Consider the following 20,865-nt stretch of genomic DNA (forward strand, 5'->3'; position numbering starts at 1 on the left):
ATCAGTTACACTTTAGGAGTTTTCCTTTTAAGGTAAAAAAATTAGAGATTTTATACAAAAACTCACTGACCATCTTTAAACAGGACAACATTTATTTAGTTGTACATAAATTAAAATTACTTGGATACAGGAGGGGAAAACTACGAAGCACAAATACACAATTAACCTTTTATAATATCTTCAAAGAACTGTAAATAATAACATTTTAAACAGGAAATAATACATGTGCTATAATTCTTTATAGCATTCTCTATTATTCTGTTGTCAACGTGAATGTTGCAGGCAGATTTTACCCTATTTTTGTAAAATGAGAACTTCTGTGTGGTAGAAACCACCACTTCCGTAAAAACAGTCAACAAACAACGGTACAAACTGAAGGTGAGCAGGTTTAACTTAGACATGATACTGAAGCCGGGTCATTGGATAAAAGTTGATATTTATGATTGCATAACCAGCAGTGTGAGCATCAAAATGCATTGGCTAGAGCACCATTCAAAATCTTGAACACTGCCTCTTGTTAATTTGGTGTTGTCAGAACATGAAAGTAATGAAGTTCTGTGGTCAGTTTTAAAACACATGTTTTTCCATCTAACCATCCTAATTTTGTCACATATAGATTTAAAGACAGAGAGAGAGAGAGAGAGAGAGAGAGAGAGAGCGCGCATTGCCTCAGCATTTCATATTACATTTATCAAAATAGAGAGCTGAGTTTGTTAACAGCAGCCAAAGCTGTAATGGTACTAAATAGGTCATTGTGTTGAACAAAATGGAGTGTGTCATGCCATTTATTAACTAAACTAATTTACAGGCAATTCTCGAATCATTGGAGGTAACATTGAGTGTGTATACTAGCCATGCTCTTGTTTCTCCTTTTCATTAGCTGCCTTTTATTATTATTGTTATTTTGGGGGCCCCTCTCACTGCGCAACCCCTCCCACTAGGCATCAGGGCAGAAAATACTGAAGATGAAACAAAGAGGAAACTTATCTCTATGCAATTACATGTCAACAGCTCTGAAGTGTTTCATAGAGTAAGACACTGAAACCACTAGCCAAATTAGGCAGGGGGTAGCATTCTGTGTTTCTAATTACTAGTATCATTCCTGCCTCTAATTACCAAGGATAACTGAGAATGGTCTGTACTTACTCTAGATAAATTTGACCCAAGACACTGGGCAATGATATTAGAGGATTTTTGTGTGTGATGAGCAAATTGTGAGTAGAAATTTAAACAGTTCTAAAATATGTGTAAACAAGTAAGGCAGCCAGAAATTTCAAAATGATTCTGGGAAGAACATTCTGCAATCTGAAAAATCTTTGGCTTAGAAAAATAGAGCTCTCAGATAAAAGAAGAGAATTTGATGTCATGGATCACAGTTATCTTCTGTAGGAAATAGTTCAGGAGACTGTTTTTAAACTGTGTATAGCTCAGCCACTGGAGAGGGGCTGTTTGCTACCACTACTCCAAGGTCAGGTGCACAGACACCCACACCAAGGCGGTTCCGTTTATTACCCTCACAACCTCAGAGTCTTATATTCTGGATTTGTAACACATTTTACAAATGATTTAACCACCAACTTCATATCAACCCGCAATTAGTTCTCTATTTTATTTACTGAGCATGAGAACTCAGAAAAAAAATTTTTTTAAATGTATTTTATTGATTTTTTACAGAGAGGAAGGGAGAGGGATAGAGAGTTAGAAACATCGATCAGCTGCCTCCTGCACACCTCCTACTGGGGGTGTGCCCGCAACCAAGGTACATGCCCTTGACCAGAATTGAACCTGGGACCTTTCAGTCTGCAGGCTGACGCTCTATCCACTGAGCCAAACCGGTTAGGGCGAAAAAAAATTTTTATAGGCCCCAGATAGTGCTCATAAACAAAGAGGAGGATGATATGAACTAAAGTGCTTGAATCATAGCCCTTGATTCAGAAGTTGTGAGTACAAATACAACTTTCACTAAGGAAATTGTTATTTAGGTTTTGTCTTAAGATTCCGTGTATAACTGGATCTTACTGGATTAGGATTGATGGCAAATGCTTTTCTTGGAGGAAGATTGAGAAATTGTACTCCCGAGCTGCAGAATTCTTTCATAAAAATAGACATTTTTCTTTAATTGTACTATATGTATTACTTTTGAAATTACAGCCTGTATTTATTTTACAGTGAGAGATCAATGGCTTCCTGTAACAATGAATTTCTGAAACCTAGTCATATTCTTGTGCTTAAAACCCATTTATCTGTGAGCTTCCCAGAAGCATTTAGATATTTTATTGTCACTTTACACAGTGCAGGCAGACCTCAGAGATATTGCAGGTTTGGTTCCAGACCACTGCAGCAAAGTGAGAGTCACAATAAAGCAAGTTGCAACCCTTTTGCTGGTGGAGGGTCTTGCCTTCGATTTGTAAAAAACACAATATCTGTGAAAAGCAATAAAGTGAAGCGCAATATAATGAGGTCTGCCAGTAGTTGGGCTGAAAAGCTTTTATTCCTTGTCTCTGTTTTAAAAAGCTGTATCTAAAACCCTAGTCCCAGTGGATGGCGAGAGAAGACGGTTTTTATGAGGGCATTTCTACCAATTACTAATAGGCTGTCTTTGAAGGACATTGTCACCCCTACAACGCGTGAAGTCCTTAATACCATTCATCCCTTCTCCCCAAGTGGAAGAAGGCAGTGCTGCTCTGACATGAAGCAATGACGATGGCATTTACAAATGACAGTGCCAGTGGCCGTACAAAAGCGTTTTCCCACAATATGTCATTGGCTCCTCACAGCGACCAGGCGAGGTAGGGGTGAGAACCACAAGGAAATCTCACATGAAACATCACATGACACTACACCTGTGTGCCACCCATGCATTTCTTTCTGGATTGTTCTATAATCTGAATACATGGTTGAATGAGTAAAAAGAGGATTCCTACCAGGTAAAGTAAACCACATATATAGAAGGAAAAATCATATTTTTGTGTGATGTCGTAGATCCACCCTACAAAACAAAAAAGAATATGTTCAGTGTAATATAGTTGCTAAATTAAAGTCAACAACACAAAGCAAGCACTTATTGTGACTATAAATATGTCTATAATATATGTGTATGTCATTTAATGCCTAAAACTTTTCCTCTAGCCCTTTTTATGTCTGGGCTGTATGAACCAAAGTCCCCAGTACCTAGGGATGAGTGCATTTATCTTCTAAGCCCTGGGGACACTTTTTAAAGCACTGTAACAGTAGCCTGGGGAACCCATGCTGGAGAATTCTTCTGCTCATAGCCCTCGGGGTAATTCTCAGGCAGGCACAAAGCCAGCAATGAAAAAATGAATCTAGTGATTTTGGTTTTTTACAAATATAAATACAAATCTTTTCCAAAATCTTCAAAACAGTTTTGAAGAAATTTCTAGTGTATATCAAGAGGCTTACAAGAAGTCAGTTGGGCTTTCTGTCATTCTGAAGTGTATGAGGGTAAGCATCTATTTCAGAAAGAATTACATTTCCCAGGTTCTACAAAATTCATATTTACAGCTATAAAACTTTATACTTACGAAAATTTAAGTTGCCAAATAGATAGCCTTAAATGCCAATTAAATTATCAGTTCCTTTTAAATAATACTCTAATATTGTAATCTAATACTTTCGGGTAATAATTTTACTGGTCACTCTATAAAATACTACAGTATTTCATTGATTCTAAGATATCATGAATTACATTATTTATTCCTACCTTATGTATCAATAAGAAAAACATATCCTTGTCAATTAAAATATGACTCAATGTTTTGTAGGACTTTGTAAAATGCATTCTGATTTTAGAGATGTTAAACATGAAAAACAGTCTCAGAAACTATAATATGTTTCTTTCCCTTCAGTGATTAATTATAAGAGTCAGTCACATGCCATGGTCCCCACATAGCCAACAATGCAAACAGAGGATTAAGCCACACAAAAAAATTTTATTTATGGTAAAAATGTAAGCATAAGCATTTGTCTTTTCCATTTCAAGTGCATTCATTAGCAAAGGCGTCAGAAAAATATAAGTGATTTAATGACCAAACACAGCATTTCATGGCCACATTTCAAAATATGTTTTAAAAATATATATTACTGTCAAATGAATGCATATATGCAACTTAACCTTCTCCCACCAACAAATAACTGCACAAAAGTAACTGTTAAAGGAGGAGCCAGCACCTCCGACTTCCTGGTAGTTCTCCATATCATGTTGTTTACTGTATCTAGTGCACAGTGGATGTGCCTGGATCAGTCATGATAGTCATAAAGAAAAACAAACACTAACAGCATTAAAAATTATAATTTTTAACCACCCCAAAGCTATGAATTCTGGATATACTTTAAAAGTTAACCAAGTTTTGAGTTTGTCATTTGATTAAAAAAAAGAAAATATCAGACTCTTTCCATGTGGCTTTGTAAAATGCTCTATCGTCTTAATCTCCAATTTGAGACAAGAGGAACAGAAAAGATTAGACATATAATCCGAAAATAATGACTCTGCCTCAGAACTAAATCAGAAAGGCGCACTGACATGAACAAAACAAAACAAAACAAACAAACAAACAAAAACTTCTGCTCAGTGTCACCACTTGGCCACCGTGGACCACTGTGAATCATGACCAATGAATGAGTCCTTTGCAGATAACGCAGAGAAGTCTGTACATGTATATGGAGTATACACACAACGGGACTATCCATAAGCGACCATTTAAAAACATCAATAACTGTAAATGAGGTTCTCATACTCCACTCATCCCAGAGGAAAGATGACCTTGTAATTTTAATAGTTAAATCTTCACTTTTCATATGATCAACTGACAGAGTAGAAAATGATGGCTCTAAACAACAAACACTGATAGCTGCAAGGAGTTGCTGAAATACCTTTGCTGCTTAGCACAGACCTCAAAATAGGACAAAATCCTAACTGGCTGGAAAATTAATTTGTTTTTAGTTCAGATGATTTACTTTTTGGGTGAGTGGTTAATCTAAGTTCCAAGGCTCCGTGATGTGTTCTTCCCACCGCTCTCCCTTACTGCCCTGAGCTGACCACGAGTACAAGCCATACTAAATATTTTGAAGTTTCAAACACATTTATCTTGGCTCCTCCTCTGTACATGTACTATTTATTCCCCCTTCTGGAGGGTATAATAATAAACACTATCACCCTTGGAACATCCTCACACCTCCTTCCCACCACACCAGGCCCCCTCTTGTCTCTGCAGACTACAGAAAACGTCTGCTAAGTATCCTATATAATAAAAGCCTAATATGCTAAGTGTCTGGTCAACCGGTCAGCCGTTCAACCAATCAATGCATAATATGCTAATGATATATACTAAGGCCACTCAACCGCTCACTATGATATGCACTGATCACCAGGGGGCAGACGTTCCAACTGGTAGGGACTGAGTGAGATGGGCCAGCCCCAATTGGGACTGAGTGAGATGGGCCAGCCACGCCCTGGAGCCCTCCCGTGTTCCCTCTCTGGCTGACCAACTTCCTGCGTCCCTCCCCAGCCCCAATTGTGCACCGCTGGGATCCCTTGGCCTGGCCTGTGCCCTCTTGCAATCCGGGACCCCAGTATTTAAAAGTTACTTTTTTAAAAAGTACACCCAACTTCACCAAACAACAATACAAATTGGAGGAATAGTCCCCAATTTTATGTTCGATTAATCCCATAGGTTTCTCCAATCTACCTTTAAGATTTCTTTTTAAATGACTCTGGATTCTTTTATCTTTCTTTGGCACCTCTAGTTTGCACTCAACTCAGTTCTGAGTCAGATGTAAAGCAAGTCACGAGATGCTGTACTTGACCACGTGCTTTGACCCAGCACATGTGGACAAAACTCTTCACAAACCAGAGGTTTCAGACAAGCTGTCCTTCCATCTCTACCTACAGGTCTAATCCTGGTTCCTTGGTTTGCAGCCTGGAATGCTTGGCAACTCTGGCTCCAACCATCAATTCAAATCAACAGCTTCAAAGTAAAATCTGGTTCCCTATAAAATTACATTTCCTTTTCATTTGAGTCTGTCGAATGATGAATGACAGCTGTTTTTCTTACTTATTAAATGTTTTCCCAGCTTTTGGTGGAAAACATTGCAAATTGTTGTTAGGTGTTATATTTCAAGCAATTGGAGGAAATATGTGTAGCTCCTTGGTCAGTCAAATCTGTTGGCCGAGTTTTGCTACATTTTACACTGGAAAAATTTAGAAAAGTATCTATTATTATTACATCTTTAAAGGAGAAGAACTGAATGCCCAGCAATATTATAAATGAATTAGACCAAGAAATTCATGTTGCTAAGTGACATGGTGAAAATATCTGTTCAATGTCTTTGATTATACATTCTTCTCCTTAATGGAAATGTGTGATTGCTACTAAATTGTACCAGAATTTTTGATGCCAGTAGGAACTGCTTTGCAGAATGAAAAACACATTCATTTCCAAACCCATTTTTAAAAGGTGATGTGAATAGTAATTTACCTTGTAGCAAATCCAGCTAAGTAATTTCTAGCCCACCTGAAACTTCTAGCAAGATTTTAATGTTATTGAGTCGCTCATATTGCCAGTGACTTCTAAACTACAATGCATAAAGGCTGGGCTTGCATCTCACTGCAGGGTTGGCTTCTTGGCCAGGAAAGTCAATGACTTAGACACAATGCGGTTAGCCAGTGATGTGTTCAGCGTTCCTTAGTGCATGGGTTCGGTGGAAGGAGAAGAAGCAAAGTCCTCTTTAGGCTGCTGGCCTAGAGATGCACATCATAGCATTGATTTTAGAGTCTCCATAGCAGCATTTGACGCACCTTCATAGAAGGTTCTGAACCATTAATATACGGTTTCTACCATCGTGGTGAGTCACATTCACCTCGAGTCCACTTCTAGGGAGGAACCTTGAAGCAGGTAGAGATAACGCCTGATGACTAAAGACTGGGTATAACTAACTCCCTGGCTTCTTCTCCATTTTTTAATAATATATGAAGCCTTTTTAAAGATTTTAATCTTTATTGATTAGAGAGAAAGAGAGATATCGATCGGTTGCCTCCTGTACCTACCCCAACTGGGGATTGAACCCCTAACCTGGGTATGTGCTCTGACCAAGAATCAAACACACCACCTCTGGTGTATGGGACGATACTCCAACCAACTTAGCCACCCCGACCAGGAGACTCTGCCTGTCTTCTAGTTGCAATTCCTTTTTCTTTCACTCAAGAAAGTGCACTAGAATTCAAATGTGTGAGGACATGATCATAGGAATAGAACAAGGAAACCAAGCTGGCAAATTTTGGTGCTTTAATTAACGTTGATCATGAATTACTTATGCAGCACCTCACAGCTGTGTTGTGATGCTGCTCTTGAAATCTGGTGGTCAGTATAAAAATAATCCCAGACTGACCATTGGAAGCAGAAAGTACCTGTGGATCATGCAAAGGACCATCAATGACAGATTCCATTTCCACATACACTGTATATGAAGGACCTCCAACAAGAGGGTAGGCAAGCCACAAAAACCCTGTCCCCTTAATGGATATTTCAGTCTAACATCTCTGGAAAGTACCATTGGTTGACTGATACAATCCAATTCTTTTCTCTTTTCCTTCTTCTTGTACAAAGGCTGAAAAGAAACTACTCCAACTCTCAGTCCCCCTAGAAGCTTAGACTAGCTGTGCGACACAGTTCTGGCCAATTAGATATAAGTAGAAGCCTGCTGGAATTGAGTCTTTCCTTCCTCCCTCCTTCATATTTAAATGAGAATGTTGTGGAGGAGCCCTATCATTTAGTCCCACTATCAGCTAGTCCCAGGACTCTAGATTTCTGGTTACATGACACAATTAAATCTCTGTTTAAGCTACCATCGGCAGGGTGTTCTCTTATGGCCAAAGGCTTCCCTAACTGATAGAGAATTCTGTACAATGAGATCAATGAGCAAGTTCAGACTATTCAGCTGACAATAGTTTGTCACCTAGAAATACTGTGTCTGCGTCTGTGCATAGGCAGAGAGGAGGAGCAGCCTGATCCAGGAGATCCTGTAGATAGCCTTCAAATTTCCTAATGTGATTCTTGGGCCTTAACCTTAGTCACCCAGTTGCCAGTGCTATTAGCCATGCAGCCAAAATTCATGACTTCTTAAACTTCAAATTCTGATGGGGACTTAAATATGGGTGTGTCACCATATGCCTTCCACCAGTGGGTTCCTAGGACAGGCAATAACTGTAGGATATATACAAAGAGGGGGAAGGAAGGGATGCGGAAGGTTTTGTCCTGTACCCATGGGTTCCCCATCCACTGGGAAGAGGTATTCCTGCAGAGGATGTGAGCAGGGACATGTGAACAGTTGAGGCTCTACCGGGTTAGTTTATAACACTGCTTACAACCTCTGGTAGCTATAATTGCCGCCAGCCCTGGCCTGGTCACCGTGATAGCCATCTCCGAACATTTGGCCTCAGTCTCTGACTTACATCCTTAGACAGAGGGTAGACCCTGTCATCTTTCCCCAGTACCTGGCCTCTTGGGGATTGAGTCTATCTTCCCAACCCTATGTGCCTTTCCACAAAGTATAAACTCTCCCCATAAGAGGCTGCAGAGAGGTACTTGGCCTGGCATAGGACTTCTGGTATGCCCGTTGCAAAAAGCAAACTTTCTGTTGAACTGAGGTGAATACATGTGAGAGAACTTATCTTAGATGTCTGGCAACTAAGCCTGAGGTAAGCAGAATGCTCCAACTCTCCCCAAACGCCCAAGTCTCAATCCCTGGAACCTGTGAATGTTACCTTACGTGACAAAGGGGATTTTGCTGATGCAATTATGTTAAAGGCTTTGAGGTGGGGGATTATCCTGGATGATCTGGTGGACCCAGTGTAATCATGGGTGTCTTCATAAGTAAAAGAAGGAGGTAGGAGAGTCAGAATCAGAGAGAGATGAGAAGATGTTGTGCTGCTGGCTTAGAGGTTGGAAGAAGGGACCAGGGGCCAAAAAAGCAGGCAGCCTCCAGAAGCTGTATAAGGCAAGGAAACAGATTCCTCCTTAGTTCTGCTGACGCCTTGATTTTAACCCATTGTGATCCAATTTAGCCTGACCTCTACAACTGTAAGATCATAAATCTGTACTGTTTGAAGCCACTACGTTCAAGGCAATTTATTCCAGCAGCAATAGAAAATTACTACAGGGCTAGATCCAGCCCATAGATGTGTTCTGTTGGATTTACAGTCTTTTGAAAATCTGGAAATGTCACCTAAGTGTCCCAGTCTTAGTTTCTCTTGGGGGACCTTCCCCCACCTTCCCCCAACAACAGAAGATCAGACAATAGTTCTGGTGACAGAAATCAGCTGGAGCTGGGGAGAGGCTGCCCCCTTCAGTCCTGGCGGGGCTTTGCACTATCCTGTTGTCTATCCACTTGACCGCTGGCAGCTTACTTTGTAGATAAGGATCAAAAGTTCATGTGCATTCTACATGAAAGAATGACCTTTACCTTGCTAAAATGTATAAGTGAGAAATTTGGGGGCAGGAATGAAAAGGAGTAAGAGGCATGTACACAAATGGAAACTTCCTTCTTATTTACCTTGGACTTCATAACATCGATGAGAACACAACCTAACACTCTACATGCACTCTAAGCTTTAAAACCTTGTATGGTTGCCTGACCAGAGTGGCTCAGTGGTTGAGTCGACCTATGAACCAGGAGGTCTGGGTTCGATTCCCCATCAGGGCACATGCCTGGGTTGTGGGCTCGATCACCAGTAGGGGGTATGCAGGAGGCATGATGATTCTCTCTCATCGTTGATGTTTCTATCTCTCTCTCCCTCTACCTTCCTCTCTGAAATCAATAAAAAAATAAAAGTAAAATAAAATAAAATAACCTTGTGCAATTACCTGCAAACGGTGGTCCCAGCAATGCAGAGATGCCGTTAGCACAGATGATGATGCCATAGGCATTGGCCAGGTGCTCAATCCCCACCAAGTCTTCAGTCACTACGGGCATCAGGGAGAAGTAACCGCTGGAAAAGCCTATCAGAGCGCAGATGACGGCCAGGCTGGCATACGTGTGCATCAGTGGCAGAAGGAAAATACTGAGCACAAGGGTGAGGTTGGCCATCAGGAAGACATTCCAGACGCTGATGCAGGGCAAGTCCGCCACGATGCCCAGGATCACTTTTCCAAAGATATGAACTATTGCTATAATTGACGTCAGAGGGAAAACGTCGTTTTGCTCTGATAAATTATACAAATTGACTATTTCTGGGAGGTGAATGAAAGGGATGACAAAGCTGCTGTACGCAAACAGAGCCCAGAAAATAAAGGCTACAAACACCCTATTAGTAAAGAGTGAGGCTGCCCCAAAATAGCCGGAGTACCATTCCTGGAAGCCCTTCCTGACCCTGAGGGTCAGCTGGCTCACCATCTTCAGCATCCGAAAGGCGCACATGTTCTTCCTGTGCCCGGCCTCCTCGGGGCACGCCTGGTCTGCAAGGTCACCCAGGGTCTCCTCGCGCCCGGGATTGCCCTCCTTTTCGTCTGCCCTGCCCAGCTGTCCACTGGACTTAACTGATTCCGTGGAGTGGGCAGGGGGGACTTGCGGATCTCTCCCTGCTGGGTCCTTTCCCTCCTTCCCAGGAGAGAGGGGCCTCATGAGCGCCCCGCAAACACACAGGTTTAAGGAGACGGCGCCTTGGATGAACATCGCGTTCCGCCACCCATACTCTGCGCACAGGTACTTCAGCAGGACCGTCATGAGGAAGGTGCCAAAGCCGGTCCCTGTGGTGCTGAGGCCCTGGGCAAGGGCGCGCCTTTTCTGAAAGTATCTGCCCACCATGACCACGGCCGGCAGGTAGGCCATCCCGCTCCCAAAGCCTGCACGGTTGAAAGGGGAAGAAAAAGCACACAGCTCAACATAAATGGCCATCTCCAGAATTGGCAGCATTTGAAGATCATCTGCGTTGCATTATCCTTGTCTCTATGCTATTTAAAGACACCAACTAATACTTGTTAAAAAATAGCTCAGTGGGTAAGTACCAAGAGGGTCATCCCCAAAGTTTCTAGCCCATCAGTTCCCCCAACAGGCTTTGCAATACAAGTTATTTTGATAATAGAATAAGATCAATTCTCACATCAGAATGTAAGCTCTGGGGCAGGGCTGTGAATTTCCTGTCCTCCTTGGTACTGTCTCTTACTGCCCAGGACACACATGATGTGCTTAGTGATTTGCTGAAAGAATGCATGGCTTCTGAGGGCTCCTGTGTCAGGGCTAAATGCACAAAGTACCCAGGAAAGTGTTTACGGGGGATGAAGATCACCTCCAGGCAATATGCAGAAGCCTTAGGAAGGGGCCAATCTGTTCACAAATTAATTGGAAGAATAAAAGGAATTATAATGTGCCCATAAATATACACACCTGAGGTCAAAGCCACCTAACACTTATTTGTATCTCTGATTTTGAATTGTATTGTCTCTTTCTTAGAAAATAGGCACAGTTTGTGATTTGCACTGACAAAATTACAATGCTGGTGGGGAATGTTTGTGTTGGGGCCAGTGGTTTGGGGATCTCTCTACTTTCTCCTCAGTTTCGCTGTGGACTTAAAACTGCTCTACAAAATGAAGTATGTTAAAAAATAAACAAAATGAAATGAAAATACTGGCCAAATGAAATGAAAATAGAGGTTATGGGTTTTATGCTCAAGTTCTAGGTACAGACAGGGAAACCGTAATCCCCACTTCAATGACCATGGGGCCCCATTTGGACCTCCCAACATTAGGATGGCAGCATCCTATATAATAAAAGGCTAATATGCAAATCGAACGAATGGTGGAATGACCAGTCGCTATGATGCACACTGACCACCAGGGGGCAGGTACTCAATGCAGGAGCTGCCCCATAGTGGTCAGTGAGCTCCCACAGGGGGAGAACCGCTCAGCCACAAGCCAGTCTGACGGCTGGCGAGAGCAGCAGCAGTGGTGGGAGCTCCTCCCATCTCCACGGCAAAACTAAGGATGTCCCACTGACGGTGCAGGCCCACTCCCCAGTCGGACATCCCCCAAGGGCTCCTGGACTGTGAGAGGGCGCAGGCCGGGCTAAGGGACCCCCACCTGAATGCACGAATTTTGTGCACTGGGCCTCTAGTATAGTATAAAGAGACTCTAAGCAATATCACATGCCAAGGTTGAAGGCTCCCCAGTTCAAAATCATTTAAGAGTTTCAGAATTACTTGAATTTGGAAGGAGACCAGAGCAATCATACATGAAAATACAATCAAAATTACCAGTAATTGAGTGCCCATGATAGGCCAGTTGCTTTACAGGCTTTATCTGATTTAATTTTCACAATAACTCTGAAAGCTAGCTGTGGTTATAAAAGGGGGTGTTGAACCTCATAGAGCAGTGATGGCGAACCTATGACATGTGTGTCAGAGGTGACATGCGAACTCATTTTTTGGTTGATTTTTCTTTGTTAAATGGCATTCAAATATATAAAATAAATATCAAAAATATAAGTCTTTGTTTTACTATGGTTGCAAATATCAAAAAATTTCTATATGTGACATGGCACCAGAGTTAAGTTAGGGTTTTTCAAAATGCTGAAATGCCGAGCTCAAAAGGTTCACCATCACTGTCATAGAGATTAAGTTACTTTCCCAAGACCCCTAGCTGGTAATTGAAGAATCCAGTTGGAATTCAGACCCAACGTCAGAGCCTTTCTCTTGCCCATGCTGCCTCTCACCCTACACTGCTCATCCCCTAGTGGCCAGTAGGTAGCTGCAGAAGGATTTTGATTATTTGTGTGCATTGCTTATAACTGGACCTCTTCTCCCCTTTTGCTAGACTACAAGCTCCACGAGGGCAGGGATGTGTTTGGTCCACTGATGGGCCTAGAGCCCTTTCTCAAGAGTGCTCTGTGTGTCTAGAACAGCCGTGGGCAAACTATGGCCCATGGGCCGGATCTGGCCCCTTTGAAATGAATAAAACTAAAAAAAAAAAAAGACCGTACCCTTTTATGTAATGATGTTTACTTTGAATTTATATTAGTTCACACAAACACTCCATCCATGCTTTTGTTCCGGCCCTCCGGTCCAGTTTAAGAACCCATTGTGGCCCTCGAGTCAAAAAGTTTGCTCACCCCTGGTCTAGAACAATGCCTGGCATTGTTATAACAACAAAAAAATGAAATAAAGTTCTATGGTAAGATAAATAGTCACATTTAAAAATAATAGCTACCTTTTTCATTGGAGATTAATTTTATACTTCCACAGTTAAGGTACAAAAATCTCAGCTGCAAAATAAGTGTATCAGTGGTCACTATGGAAAAAAATTATTTGTTAAAGAACCAAGAAATTATTTGATATTAAATATTGTGGCACAGAATTATTGTCCTCCTCCATAATGTTTTGAAAGCAAATCCTGAATATGTCATTTTCATGTGCAAAGATTTTTAGTATAAGTCTCTAAATATTTATTATGATTCAACAATGTAATCTTATCATTATCTATCTGAAAAATGAGCAATTCTTTAATATCATGAAATATCCAGAAGGTTTCCATACTTACATTTGTCTCATAAATGAGTATATTCTTTAAAAACTTAATTGGTTAAGTCAGGACCTAGTAAGACCTACACATTGCTATTTGTTGATTTGTATTTTAAGCTTCTTCCATAATTAGCACAATTATTACATGAGCTTATAGGACAGGACTTGGGATGGTTATTCTGGCTCAAGCCATGCATCAGTCAAAGCTCTGCAAATGTCCTGCCCTGTGAAGGACCCTGGAACAATTACTCACCGCACTTAGGTTTAGAGGATGGACTTATAGCCCAAGAGGTGGGTGGAGGAAGGAGGCTCAGAAGGGAGAGAACATCCTGTGGTTCCAGGTCTGTGTGGTGGGAGAAAAGGTGTCTTCAGAGCCAGGTGTAAGACAAGGGAGCTCTGGCAAAATTGAAGAAATTTGTCCAGACTCCCTTGGCTAAGTAAAATTGCTCAAACAGACATTAATTTTCCGCTTAATAAGAGAACACTCCCACGCAATTTTAATTGCCTAGGTGTTAAAAATAAAAATGCAGCCAGACTCAGTGGTTATTGGCTCGATCCTGAGTAGGGGGCATGCAGGAGGCAGCCCATCGATGTTCCTCTCTCATCGATGTTTCTCTCTCTCTCTCCCTCTCCCTTCCTCTCTCTCTAAAAACAATAAAAACTTTTTTTTTAAAAAAGATACAAAAAAATCTGTCTGAAATGCTTTTAGGAATGAAGGATACCAACAAAGTTTCTTTCAAACACAAACTGTACAGCGATATAAATATATATCAATCACCTGCCTTTTGCAGTATATTTTTACATCTAACTTTGTTCTTATAAAGGGGCTAGATTGCCAAGCAGCTTCAACATGCCCCACTAATGACAGCCCAACAGCATTTGGCTCATTTTAATCTAACTGATTTAGTTAATTTTTTCACTTAACTACAGATATATATATATATATATATATATATATATATATATATATATATATATATATATAGTGTGGGGGGGGCGGGGAGGTGGGTGAATGTATTTTCAGAGACTCTTTATTTGGGTTTTTCCTGTATAAAAAATGGGAGCAATAAAGTGTCTCAAGAAATACTTTTCTTTCAAAGCCTTCTAATTTTCTTCCTACTTCTTTGGATCTATAAACATACTTTGAATAAATAAATGGATGAATGAATGAATAAATAAATAAATAGATATTTGAGGAGCAATAAGCAATTAACTGCAAGAAATAAAATTCCATTTAAACAAAGAATGTAACAGAAATCTCTAAATGATGAGAATAAGTCTCAAGTCCTGGTTATTAAAATCAAGTCATAATCCATATAACCAAACACCACCAGATCAATTTCACAGGGGGGCCCACGTGTCTGCCCAGAGACCCCAGTGTGTCTCAGTCTCAGCAGAAAGAGTGTTTATCTCCTTACCTATAATACAAAAATCCCGTTCGAGCTCTATTCATTGGACTGTTATGAGGAAAAGTTTCTAAAAAAAGTCTGTAGTCAAAAAGAAAGTCAGCTGGATCTGGTTCATTTAATAACAACTGTACCAGAAAGAAACTACTTCTTATCCGTGTGAATTCTGCTACCTGTTGATAAAGGAAATTATGGCTGGGAAGATATTTGTCTGAACGAATATGCAAACCGTGCTGCTCGGCAGCCAATTTTTACCTCTCCACTGGGGACTACCACTCTAACTGTGCTCTAGATTTGCTTCTTAGGTCTCTACATGTAGATGGGTTTTGCTGCTATGTCATTAATTTGAACAGGGCTGAAAGCCAAAATGATTATTCTGTGATTCGTGATTAATTCTGCAGTTTTTAAATGAGAATGTTATTAATTTCCTGAATATTTCACCTACATCCGTATTTTTACCCCCCCCCCCCCTTTCCTGTACTTATAAGAGAAAGCATAGCGCTTAGAACCAGGTATGGAAAATGTAATTAAATTCTATTAGTGAGTGCCCTGACTGTTGTTGCTCAATGGGTAGAGTGTCTGCCTGTGACACCAAAGGGTTGTGGGTTCATCTCCTGGGTCCAGTTGGGGTGTTTCTTTCTTCCTCCCTTCCTCCTTTCCTCCCTCCCTCTCTCAATCCCTCCCTCCTTTCCTCTCTCTATAAAAAAAATTCTATTAGACCAAGTACAGTTGTTAGGTTGTTCTGGCATACTTAAGGCATATTTAATATATTAAAAAGTATTTCCTGGAGGATAAAATGGGGGAGGGAGGGAATGGAGGAGACAGAAAGACAAAATACTTTAATGGGTCTCTTTACTGCACAATAAAATTCATTGCCAAAATGCCCAATCAAAACATTTAACGTCAAATTAAAATAAAATCGATATGCTTACCAGCTGTCACTCCGAAGGTAATAAAGAGATAATGAACGTTGGCAGCATAGGCACTCAGTACCCAGCCCAGCGAGTTCACGAGTCCTCCGATGATCGCTGTCCCACGGCAGCCACAGGTGTTAATGAACAAGCCGATGAAAGGTCCTGCCGCAGAACATGGACAAGGGAATTGTCTAAAAGCATTTTATTTCCCTGCTTGCTTAGTAAACCCTCATATAAAGGCAAAGAATAAAACTTTTCTAGGTCTGTTAAATAAAACACCCCCACTGCTTTATGTATGTATTTATTCTTTTTTTTTTTTTTAGCAAAAGAAAATAACCAAATTTAATACATACATATGTATGGGAATCCCGCATACACGAGAGAGTCAGAGACCCCACCTGACATGAGAGGTTCAGACAGAAAGGGGAATCTAGGGATATGACATTCTGAGTAGGGGTGAGGTAATGCACCTCGGGGACTTCAAAGGGTCAAACCCCACGGCTTTATACGAAAAAAGGCTTCTCGCATGCAAAGATGGGTTTTAATAATTTCACTGTGAGCACAAGGTTCTAGGTGTTCAAGGAAGGTAGACCTGAAATAGATACATTGGCTCATTCTCTTAACACAGCAGAAGTCCTAAACTGATGTGGGGGCTCTATCCAGCCTGTCATTGCATTTTGTTTATCCCAAACAACAAGAAACTCTTAGCTGACTGTGTACCCAAATATGTTTTAAAAATGTGTTGAATAATTGGTCACACTTTAAATGAAGAGAATTTAAAAAAAAGTTCATTGTCTTCCCACACAGCTCAAATCAGCTGGAGCTGTGCAGTAGCTGGTCCCTTTAGCTGCATCACACCCTCTCTAGTTTGCTGCAATCTCCACCTTCCCCTTAGTTTTATATCTGGCCTCCTGCTCTCATTTACATGAACTGTTTGGCTACTGTGCACATTTCAGTTTTTGACTCCAGACCTAAAGGGAGTACAGGAAGGGGGTTCTCAGGACTCCCAGGCTTCAGGCGAAGAACCTATAACCTGTTGTCACGAGGACACCAGATCAAGCCACGCTGAAAAGGCCTCCTCAGACTGGACCCAGCAGGCTAGGCATTTATCACACCATGTGGAGAGTCAGGAAAACACTCGTTATGCAAGATCTCCCAATGCTCACATTCTGATTGCTTACTTTAATATGATGCTCTAGTTTTTGTCAACCCTCTTTGTTTTCTTCCTGATTTTGTGGTAATTTCGGATGTCACTGAAGCCTAATGCTTGTCTTGTAATCAATGATTCCTTGTCCATATAGCAATCTAGATTTTAGCAATACAGTGCAGTATGAAGCCATACTCAACATCCAGTAAGATGGCACATTTTAAACATCATCTTATTTTTTATCATTATTATCTTACATAGTTTCATAACTGTACTCAGGTGGGACTATGCAGGTTAAAAACTTGTTGAACTCTAAGGAGCTTCCCCTTTTAGCCCAAACTAAAGAACGCCCTGTGGAGTTCTAACTATATTCATGTGCATATCTGGGTACACAGTCAGCTAAGAGTTTTTGTTGTTGTTTTGAACTAATGGTTTTGAGAGGGCCTAATTCTAAAAATTATGAAGGTAAAGACTTATTCACTTAAGCCTATCATTACAGAAAATAATTCAGTAGATAAATCTCTTAGGATAGATTTAATATAGTAAATATATTCTAGATAAATATACTTTTATAGGTATTATACAATAAGCACATTATACAAATATGTAAACTAAGCATATTGATAAACATCTGGGGGAATTATTGGGAACAACTGAAATTCAAAGTTTAAGATATTTCTTTGATTCCTTTACAAATATTTTTATTTTTCTAAACCCGTGGTCATTTCACTACTTGAATCCAAATGAACAGCTAAAAAGAGAAAAAATGCATGACTCATGGCTTTGCTGTTAATAGGCCTTTTAGGATCTGAAAGGCCAACAGATCACAGTGCAGTAGCCTGAACATGTTTTCTACATTACAGGAAGGCCCAGAAGCAAGTATTTCTGCCTGCTTATGAAACTTGCATGAAGAAAGCATTTGAAGAAAAAGGGGGAGAAATTCCCAAGTGCAGATATTCCTGTCTACAGGAATATTACATATCAAAAAGCAATATGAATTGCTTTACTGATAGGAACATTAGTTAATAACGGTGTCGGTTCATCAACTCTCGCCCCATTCAAGCTGGGGCTTCAGTCATTTATGATTTGCAGACGGGCAAAGTCAGACCCAGAAATGCCATGAGTGACTCCTCCATAGTTACAAACTATAGGTACGCCAGGCCCAAGCGTTCTGACTGTTTAGTTTTCTAACCATTGCTTATTGATGGCCAGCGGCATCTCCAAGCTGGAACTGCTATTTCAACAAGATGAGAAGAACTCCCCACACGGCCTAAGGAGAGGGGGAAAAGATTGAGACACAGTCCTTTGGCTATGATCCCCACTTTTGTAGAGGAATTCAGTGTTTTGGAATGAGAGTATTCATCATCAGACTCTCTCTTCTCCAGAAGGAAATTGGAATCTCAGCCCATTTCCCACACAGTAAAGTGTTATGTTGCTGCAGAGAACACCCTGAGAAAGTCATGATTTCTTGCCCATCCCAGCATCTCATAGGTTAAAAACAGTTCAGGTGAGGGCAGAAACAATCTGAAGTGAGCTCTGGCATACAATCATGGATGAGGTTAGATATGAACTCCTGGTCTCTTGGACTAATCACCCCTCACAGCAATAGGCATTAGGAGCCTCTAAATCAGTGGCTCTCTGCTTTAGCTGAACATTGGAGTCACTTAGGAGCTTTAAAAAAAGAAACACCTCCCTCCTCCCAAACCATGACGCTCCGGTCTCATCCCATGATCCTGATGTAATGGTCCAGGTGCAGCCCTAGCATTATGGTTATTAAAAGTGCCCGGGGGCTCTGATGTGCAGCCAGGACTGACACCCACTGCTCTACATCTGCTTAGCAAGTCCGTGACCTTGTGCAGCCCACAGAATCCCCTAATGACATGGCTTCCACCAAGAATTATTCTGAGAGCCATCACCAAGTCGGCTGGAAATCCAAATAAGGTGTTAAAAATTGTTAAAAAGTGGAACCTTCTGCAGAAACTGGCAAAATCCATGCTAGCAAAAAATGAAAAACAAGAATGAAATTATTGAATTTCCCATGTGCAACTCACTGCCCAACAGAGAGATGGCTTTCAAGTTTGTAACATAATTCACATTTTTTTAATTTAAAAGGGATAACCCAATTGTGCTATAGTGATTAGAAAGTAAAAACAATTTGTATTTATCTACTTGAGATATATTTTCAGTTCTCATTCGACATCGTGGCAGGCAGTGTGGTATAGTGGACACCATTTTGGAGTCCAGTGGACCAGGGTTAAACCCGGTCCCACACTTACTGGCTGATCAACCTTAGGTAAGTTACTTAATGTCTCTGAGCATTGCATGTTCTTCCTGTCAGGTGGGGATGATGGGCTGGCCTCCAGTATTGCTGCTGGATCAAATGAGATCATGTACATAATATTGGTGTGGCATGTAGTAAGTGCTAAATAAAGGGGGCTGTTCTTGATGGCTTCTGACTTGAAAAAATACTCAATGCATCTGCAGCTCCCCTGTACCAGGCAGCTCTAGACAATGAACAGCCATTTAGGGTTATGATAGATAGAATAAAAGACCTTTCGTTGATATAACTATGAGCCTTGCTGTGTTATGATTTCTGAGCCCCACAGCAAAAGATGTTTTTTAGGTACCTTTTCTGTAGAAAGGTTAGTCTACAATCTAAAGTTCCATTGTCTGGAATTCAGGGATTCTGGGCTCTCAAACAGAATTCTGAATATAGTTATCTCCCAATTAAACTGAAGATAACAATCACATTTCACCATCATTACAAGTTAAGTGTTGTTATTTTGAGAATCAACTTCAAAACTATATTCAGTCATTTTAGGACTAGTTTCCATTGCTTAAGACAGCCTTATCGGGTATTTTGGAAAATGCTGTGATATTATATGCCCTGGCTTTTTGCTGAGTCTTCTTTTGTTGTTGTAAACACACACTTCCTAGATGGAATCTATAAGTACTTTGTTCAATCTCTTAAAATTTTATTTTTAAAAAGGTAAAAAACAAACAAACAAAACCACCCAGGATTTTAAGTATTCTAGAAGAACAATTTTCTTTTACTGACTTATTGAGAAGGTATATTTACTACATCCAACACAAAACCAGCACATTCCCTACATCACAGTAAAACTTGCATTTTTTGTATGACAAATGGTCCTAGTTTTAGCCCAACGCAGGGTTGAAGAAGTCAGGTCATCAATGTTATAGGCAAACATGATTTCTTAACATTCCTCTCACATACATAATGATGCCCTTATTTAATTTTAAAACTAGGTCAGTATTAATTCTCTTTGACACACACACACACATCCCACCCATATCTTGGGAAATAACAGTTTGTCCTTGTTTTTTCTCATTAGTATTATTACTGTATTAATATCATGTGTATTGCCCAAAATAGCATTAATTGAGAGCCAGCCAAGATCAACAAATCTCTGAGTTGAATTCAAACAATTACTTGCTAATGTAGAAACCACTGAAAAGTCACAGACTCCCATCAAACACACATATGCTTGTCATACACATATTCTCACAAAACCAGAAAAAGATTTGAGGCCATTTATGTTTCTGGTATAAAATATATCACAAATATTTTAAATTAAAAAAAACTGACATAAAATGATGGTTGCTTCTTTCAAGTGGTGCAAGTGAACATTAGGGTATAGTGTAGATTGTTAGAATTAAATGAGCACCTGGTATATAATAAGTACTTCTTGAATATTAGTTGACAGTGAAAGTTGTTTAGTTCCCAAAATGAAACACATTAGCTATAATAACAGATTACATTTATAATAACTTTCTGGTTTAATATTTCCAATTGGATAAGAATTGGTTTCATAGATTGCTGTATGGGTAGGCTTTAACTAGAAAATGCAGATA

The 20,865-nt window shown here is 40.3% G+C and overlaps 1 protein-coding gene across 2 annotated transcripts in view; it reads right to left on the reverse strand.

The window, feature by feature from the left end:
• Positions 1 to 2,724: 2,724 nt before the first annotated feature.
• SLC16A14 (solute carrier family 16 member 14) overlaps positions 2,725 to 20,865 on the reverse strand; it is a 28,157-nt gene continuing 10,016 nt past the window's right edge. For both annotated transcript variants that reach the window (XM_023759509.1, XM_006082625.3), the window contains 3 exons: positions 15,864 to 16,007; positions 9,879 to 10,856; positions 2,725 to 2,989 (listed from right to left, as the gene is read on the reverse strand). In XM_023759509.1, coding sequence (XP_023615277.1) covers positions 2,838 to 2,989; positions 9,879 to 10,856; positions 15,864 to 16,007 — 1,274 coding nt within the window. In that variant the 3' untranslated portion in view covers positions 2,725 to 2,837. The remainder of the gene's footprint in view (positions 2,990 to 9,878; positions 10,857 to 15,863; positions 16,008 to 20,865) is intronic.

Source organism: Myotis lucifugus, unplaced genomic scaffold (genome assembly GCF_000147115.1).
Source record: "Myotis lucifugus unplaced genomic scaffold, Myoluc2.0 scaffold_3, whole genome shotgun sequence".
In the NCBI taxonomy this organism is placed as follows: Eukaryota; Metazoa; Chordata; class Mammalia; order Chiroptera; family Vespertilionidae; genus Myotis; species Myotis lucifugus.